At 39.0% G+C, this 10,163-nt stretch overlaps 1 protein-coding gene across 1 annotated transcript in view; it reads right to left on the reverse strand.

The window, feature by feature from the left end:
- Window positions 1-10,163, reverse strand: part of NUP205 (nucleoporin 205kDa) — a 92,807-nt gene that overhangs the window by 69,428 nt on the left and 13,216 nt on the right. The window contains exons 4-7 of the mRNA XM_012000119.1: window positions 7,407-7,551; window positions 6,668-6,827; window positions 5,762-5,990; window positions 4,865-5,029 (exon numbers count right to left, since the gene is read on the reverse strand). Coding sequence (XP_011855509.1) covers window positions 4,865-5,029; window positions 5,762-5,990; window positions 6,668-6,827; window positions 7,407-7,551 — 699 coding nt within the window. The remainder of the gene's footprint in view (window positions 1-4,864; window positions 5,030-5,761; window positions 5,991-6,667; window positions 6,828-7,406; window positions 7,552-10,163) is intronic.

The raw sequence follows: 10,163 nt of genomic DNA on the forward strand, positions 1-10,163 counted from the left end.
TCTTTAAAACTAATTCCTCAGCTGGGTGCAGTGGCTTGATCTAGAGTGACTTACTCTGAGTTACATTCAACTTTCTATTAAGAGTATGTCATAGGTTACGGTGTATCCTTCCATCAAGAAACATATTGCTGATTACTGCTTTTAAATTTTAAATATAGGCCGGGCGCGGTGGCTCAAGCCTGTACACTTTGGGAGGCCGAGACAGGCGGATCACAAGGTCAGGAGATTGAGACCATCCTGGCTAACACGGTGAAACCCTGTCTCTACTAAAAAATACAAAAAAACTAGCCAGGCGAGGTGGCAGGCGCCTGTAGTCCCAGCTACTCAGGAGGCTGAGGCAGGAGAATGGCATAAACCCAGGAGGCGGAACTTGCAGTGAGCCGAGATCCGGCCACTGCACTCCAACCTGGGAGACAGAGCGAGACTCTGTCTCAAACAAACAAACAAAAAGTTTAAATATAAAATTGCTAGGTAATTGTGTGGCAATCTGGCTTTGAAAAATACTACACAGCTTATTCTGTTTGACTGTCACACAGACCAAATACATAGTCTGCTACCGAAAGTACATTTTCATTGCCTTGAAAAAGGCCAGAACAGATAAAAGCCAAGACAGTCTCAAACAGAGGAAAACATATGATTTGTAGTTATTTATTTATTTATTATTATTATTTTTTAGAAGGAGTCTCGCTCTGTCACGGAGGCTGGAGTGCAGTGGTGCGATCTCGACTCACTGCAACCTCCGCCTCCCAGGTTCAAATGATTCTCTGCCTCAGCCTCCCGAGTAGCTGGGACTACAGGCACGCGCCACCACGCCTGGCTAATTTTTTGTATTTTTAGTAGAGACAGGGTTTCACTGTGTTAGCCAGGATGGTCTCAATCTCTTGACCTTGTGATCTGCCTGCCTCGGCCTCCCAAAGAGCTGGGATTACAGGCGTGAGCCACCGGGGGCACCTGGCCTGTTTTTTTAATGTTTTGTTTTGTATTTTGAAATAAAGTCTGCATATCAGTCAGGTGTGGTGGCTCATGCCTGTATCCAACACTTTGGGAAGACAAGACAGGAGGATTGCTTGAGCCCAGGAGTCCAAGACCACCCTGGGCAACACAGTGAGACCTCATCTCTACAAAAAAATCAAAGCATTAGCTGTGGTCCCACCTACTTGGGAGGCTGTAGTGGAAGGATCACATGAGGCCTGGCAGTTGAGGCCAGTGAGCCATGGTCACACCACTGCACTCCAGCCTGGGCAGCAGGGTAAGACTCTATCTCAAACAACAAACAAAAACCTGCATATCTACCCATATTATACAAAATCCTTAAGAGTAAAATATTTTCTTAATTCTTTAGTATGACTAATAATAACGATTACTAAAATTACTAATTATTAAATATTTTTAATAACAATAAATTCTTTCAAACCTTTACTTGAATTCAAAAACACCAGAATTAAAAGAGAATCAACTCAAAGATTACGTCCTTTATTTTTTTTGAAACAGTCTTACTCTGCTGCCTAGGCTGGAGTGCAATGGTGCAATCTTGGCTCACTGCAACCTCTGCCTACCAGTTTCAGCGATCCTCCCACCTCAGCCTCCTGAGAAGGTAGGATTACAAGCATGTGCCACCATACCCAGCTAATTTTTATAACTTTGGCACAGACGAGGTTTCGTCCTGTTGGCCAGGCTGGTCTTGAACTCCTGACCTCAAGTGATGCGACTACCTCAGCCTCCCAAAGCACTGAGATTACAGGTATGAGCCACTACACCCGGCCAAAAATTACTTCTCGAAGACCATTTAGGTAATATGGCACCATTAATGAATTAATATAAATTGAGTTTCAATGCCTAACAACATTATGCTAAAATTCTGTAAAGCTCAGTGAAATTACAAAGATGCTTGGTTTTTGTTTTTAGGTTTTTTTGAAACAGAGTTTCACTCTGTTGCCCAGGCTAATATGCAGTGGCACGATCTCAGCTCACCGAAACCTCCACTCCCTGGGTTTAAGCAATTCTCCTGCCTCAATCTCCCAGGTAGCTGGGATTACAGGCACACGCCACCATGCTTGGCTAATTTTTTTGTTTTTAGTGGAGACGGGGTTTTACCACATTGGCCAGGCTGGTCTTGAACTCCTGACCTCAAGTGATCTGCCCGCCTCAGCCTCCCAAAGTGCTGGGATTACAGGCAAGAGTCACCACACCCAGCTGATGCTTGTTTTTTTAATTTTTTTTGAGATGTGATCTCACTCTGTAACCCGGGCTGGAGTGCAGTGGAGCAATTTCAGCTCACTACAGCCTCTGCCTCCTGGGGTCAAGTGATTCTCCCGCCTCAGCCTCCTAAGTAGCTGGGACTACAGCCAAGTGCATGTCACCACGCTGGGTTAATTTCTAATTTTTTGTAGAGATGAGGTCTCACCATATTGCCCAGGTTTGTCATGAACTCCTGGGCTCAAGCAATCCTCCTACCTCGGCCTCCCAAAATGCTGGGATTAGAGGCATGAGGTACTGCGCCTGGCTTCATGCCTTTTATAAAATAATATAATAAACACATTTGATAAAAGTTTCAGAAATCTATGAAAAGAATAGAAACCAATTTTTCAAATTGGAGATCTGAGTTAAAACTTGTCCAGATTATTTCAAGAAGTGACCATTCTGCAAAATAACACAAGCTATTCAATTTTTCTAACAATTTTTAAAATGCAAATTAACAGAAAAAATTTTATAGTTTAAAAGTTCTAACTATAATACCCCTAACTATTAAAGCTTATAAAAGGGTATGAGCATATAAAATCAAAGAGATTAAGTAGCCAAAGATCTGGGACTTGAAACTTGGGCTACGATTCCTAACTTATTTTTACTATTGTTCTACAGCAAACTACAGCATATTCTATTAAACCTTTCAAAATTAGTGCAATGGTATAGGAAATTATAGCACAAGATTGTGACTATATTACATAATATTATAACTATCTATGTAAAACTATATTATATAGCTAATATAAGATATTAACTATCACAGCCGGGCATGGTGGCTCGCGCCTGTAATTCCAGCACTTTGAGAGGCCAAGGCGGGCAGACTGCCTGAGCTCAGGAGTTAGAGACCAGCCTGTGCAACACAGTGAAACCCTATCTCTACTAAAATACAAAATATTAGCTGGGCGTGGCAGTGTGCACCTATAGTCCCAGCTACTTGGGAGGCTGAGGCAGGAGAATTACTTGAACCTGGGAGGCAGAGGTTGCAGTGAGCTGAGATCATGCCACTGCACTCCAGCCTGGGCAACAGAGATTCCATCTCCAAAATAAAATTTAAAAAAAGATTAACTATCACATAGCCACTTAAAAGGTTAAAGGGTAACTTTATGTCAGAAAAGGAGTGAAATAAGATTTATAAATGAAGAGGGTATGCATAGGTAAGAAACAGAATTTGTACAGGAATGTAAAAGTCTAATTAGCTATCAACATTTAGATATATAAATTGATAGATAGAAATTAAGTGGCCGAGGAAAGACTCCTAACACAAAAAAAGCTTTCTGCAAACACCTTGGGAATAGCATGACACTAGTGAAAACAAAATGTTCTGGAATTACATAATTGATAAGATACTAGAATCTGTTGATACTTTAGGATTAGAAAACTGACATAAATTGTAAACTGGAATAAAGCCTTTCCAGATTTACCATAAAAAAGATACAGACGACGACAATTCTTTGAGCTTCGAGTTCCATGTACAGTCCTCATTCTGTTAGAATAAACCCCTACTAATATGACAATTAAATAATGTAAATGTAAATAGCAGAATAATATACGCTACAGTGAGTTAATAGGTTGTTAAAAGTCAGTATTCTGGTCAGGCACGGTGGCTCACGCCTGTAAATCCAACACTACAGGAGGCCGAAGCAGGTAGATCACCTGAGCTCAGGAGCTCGAGACCAGTCTGGTCAACATAGTGAAACCCTGTTTCTACCAAAAAAACATAAGATTAGCCAGGCGTCGTGGCATGTGCCTGTAGCCCAGTTACTCAGAAAACTGAGGTAGGAGAATCACTTGAACTCAGTAGGCAGAGGCTGCAGTGAGCCGGGATTGAGCCACTTGTACTCCAGCCTGGGCCACAAAAAAGGGAAGTCGGGATTCCACATCTGTTCTTGACTGATCCAAATATCTCCCTTTTAATATACTGTATGGGAAAAAAAATTGTTTTTAATTTGACACAATGTGAAAAATTAGTCTGTGAACAAATCAAGAAGGAAAATGTATAAAAATAAAAGGAATAGTAAATTTTAATTTTAAAAAACATTTAAGGTCGGGCGGGGTGGCTCATGCCTTGTAATCCCAGCACTTTGGGAGGCCAAGGCGGGCAGATCACATGAGGTCGGGAGTTCAAAACTAGCCTGACCAACATGGAGAAACCCCGTTTCTACTAAAAATACAAAATTAGCCGGTGTGGTGATGCATGCCTGTAATCCCAGCTACTTGGGAGGGTGAGGCAAGAGAATCACTTGAACCCAGGAGGTGGAGGTTGTGGTGAGCCGAGATTGTGCCATTGGACTCCAGCCTGGGCAACAAGAGCGAAACTCCATCTCAAAAAAAAATCATTTAAGGTGACACTGTCATTCCAAATTTTAAACTCATACCCTGAAGGTAAAAGAGCATTGTCACTGGCTCCAAGAATGGGAAATAGTATTTCATATAATATTTTTGAGAAACAAGGAGAAAAAGGTCTGTATTTCACTACTACACTAAAAAGTTTCGTTTAATATAACTCTGGATATCTTCCTATGCTTGTGCTTATGTATGTCAAGGACAAGACTCCTTCCAAAAACTTCATTAAGTGCTAACATGCTGTTTCTCATAACAAAATTACCTACAAGCAATTCACCTGTCACATCAGGTAGCTGGGATATTCCCCTCAATGCCAGTGCCCAGGCAAGTCTAACAGTGGCTTGGAGCCCAGGCAGTTTCCAAAGCTGAGAGTCCTGAAGACGAGAGTGAATTGTTGCAATGTACTGTTTTTCTGTCAACAGTGGAAGTTGATGAATCATATCTGAAAACACAAAAATAGACCACTTTACCAAACACCAGATAAATTCTCACTTCTGATACACAGGAATACTGTTCGAAGTCAGCAAATCTGAGCATTCTCACAGAAGAATAATGACTAATTAACATTAATTTCTATAAACCAAAAGGTACACTACTGTTGATTGTACACATACTAAAAACAAAAAAAGAAAATGACAATAATCCTAAATTTTAATTTCACTATTTTCAGTTATTTTTATAAGTGTACTACAAATAAACTAGAAAAAAGTTAAAGACATTCATTTTTTTCTGCACATAAATTCTAGAATATTAATCATGTTATCTAAAGATCATAAAAATTTTATTTACTTCATAGAAAACACAGGTCAAAGATATCATTACTGAAATGACAGTCACTGTCTCTCAGAATGTTTTAATAAAAAGTTTGAAAATGTAAATAAATGGTAACAAAACAAGCAATTAAGTAAATTAGGCATGTGCAATCATGAACATGTATAATATATGCTTTAATACTTTCCATTCCAAATCCCCCCAAAAAAACAGAAATAATTAACAGGACTGCAGTTGTTTTTTAAATGTGATCTTATATATAAATATTCAAATATGAACGGATTGCACACACAGGAACAGAGCATTCTATTTTAGTAGCTAAAATACCATCCTTTTTAAATGTTATCCCCACAATTTTAAGTCTGACTTTTTTTAATGTAGGTAAATGTATAAAACTCAATACCATCTCGTTCCTCTGTGCTTTGCTCTATAAAACTGGTATCAAAACAGTACAGAAGCGCCATAAGAAGAGCCAGATTCACTGCGTCCAGTGAGCCATTGGCCTCAACTGTCACTCTTTCCAAATGTCCAATAAGGAGGAGAGTGTCTTCTTTGCCTAAAGGTGACTGGCAAGCCCAGGCAAAAAGGCTTTCTGCAAGAGACTGCCTGCACTCCTTAATGAGATCAGAAACCTAGAAATAAAAACATATGACTATCAGCATAAACAAATTACAGTGAAGCCTGGTCTTATTCCAAAGTACAAACTACCTTTTACAAAGGCTAAAAAAAAAACCTATCTAAATCCACAAGTGATCCTAAGATGTCACCTCTGGAATTCTGAACAAACACTATTGTTTATTTCTTATCCTTAAGTTCCGTAAGAAATTGGGATGACCAATTTCTTGTTCACTTCATAAAAAGAGCTAGAATGGCACATAAATGACTATACAGAAGCTGAAACAACTGTAGGTCAATTTTATGGACACAGCTGACTACAAACTTTAATATACATTATGAGCTGACTATAATCAACAATAATTTATTGTATACTGTATTGTCAAACAGTAGTACAGTGAATTTTGAATGTTCCCAACACAAAGAAATAATAAACGTTTGAGGTGATGGATATGCTAATTATGTTGATTTGATTATTAGATATCATACATATGTATCAAAATATCACACTGTACCCTATACATATATACAATTTTGGGTCAAAGAAAAATAATAAAAGCAAAAAAAAGAAAAGTGGCAATCACACATGGTGTCACTACATAATTCATCTTGAAAACCTGAATATTCTAATTGTCATGTTTCTGCCTCTGAGATTTGACAGACAACTCATGAATTGATTTCATTGAACCCTTGCCTCTTTGCGATGTTTTTCACTGCCCAAACCTCTCTCTCGCTGTAGTTTCTCAAACTCATTATTCACATCAATCTGTGACACCAGGGTAAGAACTTTGTAAGTCAATCCTTGCTCCATCAGCTCATCTGTAAAGCGTGTTGTCATTGAAGCCAGCTCTGGACTGTAATGAAAAGAAATCAATAAACTATGTTAAACAATATTGCTTATGCTTCTTCATAATAATAGATATAGCAAACGCTCTTTTTTTTGAGACAGAGCCTTGCTCTGTCACCCAGGCTGGAGTGCAGTGGCGTGATCACTGCTCACTGCAGCCTTGACCTCCCAGGCTCAGGTCATTCTCCCACCTCAGTGTTCCAAGTAGCTGGAACTGCAGGTGCATGCCACCATGCCCAGCTAATTTTTCTATTTTTTGCAGAGATGGGATTTCATCATGTTGCCCATGCTGATCTAAAACTCCTGAGCTTAAGTGATCCTTGTAATCTGTAATCTGTAGACTGTAATCTGTAATCTCAGCACTTTGTAATCCAAAAATAATTAGGACCACTGCATCTGGGTCCAAATTATTTTTTATTTATAAACACAATAAAACAGATTTAAATTGTTATATCTTTCTTGGCAGAATGAGAGAGTATATTACTCAGCTTGTTACATACTGCTCAGATTGTATATAAAAAGGGAAATATTGTCATTCTTCAAGTAATTTCAAATTAACCCCTGAAATCCCAAGAAGTAAAAAGACCTGAGTTCTAGGGTCCATGTCTTTCCCCGTCTAGACTGTATCAAGGCTTTCAAGGAATTCGCAATGCATCGCTTTCCATCCCAGTACAAAAGAACAGCTACTAATCCTCTGGTAAGGCCAGGAAAATGTGGCTGTTGGTGCTCTCCTAAAAAAGGAAGTTGAGAAACAATATTATTAATAAACACATATGTGTTTAGGAAGAGACAAAAATCAATTTAACAACGTTCAGTTCAAAGAATCACAGTCACTCAGGGCTTAAGGGGCCGTGGGGTCCTCTACTACAAACATCCATCTACTGTCTAACCTCTTGCTCAACATATTCTAGGGCCATCCAACTTATCCCTAAACACCAGCAGGGACATGGAATTCACCATTTTCCATACTCCCAATTTTTAACTCTCACACTCACCTGTGATTTTCTACATACTGGGTGAGAATCTTTTGGTCTCACTGTTGTCCACTGAATTTAATTTTATTCAATGCCCATTTTACTATCTCATATGGAATCTTTCAAATATTTCTAAATTTCTTCCCTCAGAATCTTCTCTGAATAAATAACCTTTTTATAATTCAAGTTCATTTCACCATTTTAACTGCTTCATTCATTCACCATTTTAACTGCTCTCCTTTGAATGAGTTCTACTTTTTTTTCTGAGACGGAGTTTCACTCTGTCACCCAGGCTGGAGTGCAGTGGCGCGATCTCACTGCAACCTCTGCCGCCTAGGTTCAAGCAATTCTCCTGCCTTAGCCTCCTGAGTAGTTAGGATTATAGGCACTTGCCATCGCTCCTGGTTATTTTTTGTATTTTTAGTAGAGACGGGGTTTCACCATGTTGGTCACGCTGGTCTTGAACTCCTGACCTTGTGATCCACCTGCCTTGGCCTCCCAAAGTGCTGGGATTACAGACGTGAGCCACCACCCCCGGCTAAGTTTCACTTTTTTAAAGAGTACTTTGCCTATAGTTTCAGTTTCATTTCCTATAGCTTTCTTTTCCCCTTACTGCAATTACTCCTCCACTCTACTACTTTCTGTTCCCCAAATTCATCACTTTGCTTCACCCTCTTGCACAGGCAATTTCTTCTGCCTGGATGCCCTTCATCCTCCCAAATAACCACCTATTCCACCTGATGTATGCTTACTCATTTTGCAACATCTACCTTAAACTTCATGATGTTGTTAAGACTTCTCTGTATAATCAAGGTCCATCTAATATCTTCTCTCTGGACCATCTCTAAATCTTGCACAAAACTGCATCAATGTACTTAATTGTGTCAAAATCATTTGTTTCCACATCATTCTCAATTATTAAAATATGAGCTTATTTACACTAGTTGAGATTTTATTCATCTTTATATCACTGGAGTGATATAATTAACACCATGCCTGGCACATGGTAGGTATAGAAGAAATGTTTGTTAAATGAAAGTTCTGAGTTAAACTCAAAACTCAAGCATGTCTAGTGAACATCCCCCTCATTCTCAATATCATACTTCTTTTAATGCAGTCTTAGGTCAAAAAGGATTTTGGCAGCCATATATTATTTTTAGACATATTAAAATTTGTTCAACTGAAATGCCCATATTTTCTTCAAATGGCTCCTCCGTTATAATCAAAACAAACTACTTATAATATAGAAATTTTTCTCTTTTCTCTATACAGTAACCAGAGAAATAATTTCAGAGTTAGAATGAATTATGTAATGTCTCTGCTTAAAGCCCTCATCAACAACTTTCCATTGCAATTAGCATAAAATCCAAATACCTTTCATAGTATGCAAAATCAAACATGCTCTGATTCCTGCTGTATGTGCATCTTCCTTTGCTTTCCCTCTAATTAATGATGCTCCAGCCCCAATGGTCTTTTTATCCTTAAACACGCCTTTATTCCCACCTCAAGCACTGGCTGCTCGCTCTCCCTGGAAAAGCCTTACCCAATAGGTCTGGGTGGCTGGAACCTTCTCATCATTTGGGTCACAAGTCAAATGACCTCATCTTAGAGAGGCTTTCTCTACAGACCCTACTTAGAGTTGCCCTAGTCAGCCTCCACCTCTCTATATCCCACTGCTTTATTTTCTTCCTAGTACTCTGTATTATTGAAATCATCTTCTTTTTCACCTATTCACACATTATCTGAATTACTCTCTCAAAAAGAAATTCCCGAAAAGCAGTGACCTTACCTGCCTACTCACTGACAGCAAGGGTTTTGTGCTGTAAAATTTTTGAGACGTCGTTAACAATTCTGATCACTAATGACCTTACCTGCCTACTCACCAACAATTAGTGCTTTGTGCTATAAAATTTCTGAGATGTCTTTAATAATTCTGACGCTAAACTGAAGCTTTCCTTTCAATCAAAGGTTAAAAAAGGCTAGCCAGGGGTGGTGGCATGTGCCTATAATCCCAGCTACTCGGGAGGCTGAGACAGGAGAATCACTTGAACCCAGGAAGTGGAGGTTGTAGTGAGCTGGTATCGTGCCACTGCATTCCAGCCTGGGTGACAGAGCGCGACTCCGTCTCTAAATAAGCAAAGAAAGATTAAAAAAGGAAATATTTTGAACACGGTTTTACCAAACTGCATCCTTAAAAACTATGATAGAATCTAAACAATAAACTATTTTAAACTATAAGTCATTTTATAATTTTCCATTATTTTACCACTGTTTCAGTTAAATGTCAACCTACCAGCAAGAAGAAGCTCAACAGCTGCCAATTCTCCAATATCAAAAAGGTCACTGAGAATAAAGGCTTCTTTAATGAG

This window comes from Mandrillus leucophaeus, unplaced genomic scaffold (genome assembly GCF_000951045.1).
Source record: "Mandrillus leucophaeus isolate KB7577 unplaced genomic scaffold, Mleu.le_1.0 Scaffold619, whole genome shotgun sequence".
Lineage (NCBI taxonomy): Eukaryota > Metazoa > Chordata > Mammalia > Primates > Cercopithecidae > Mandrillus > Mandrillus leucophaeus.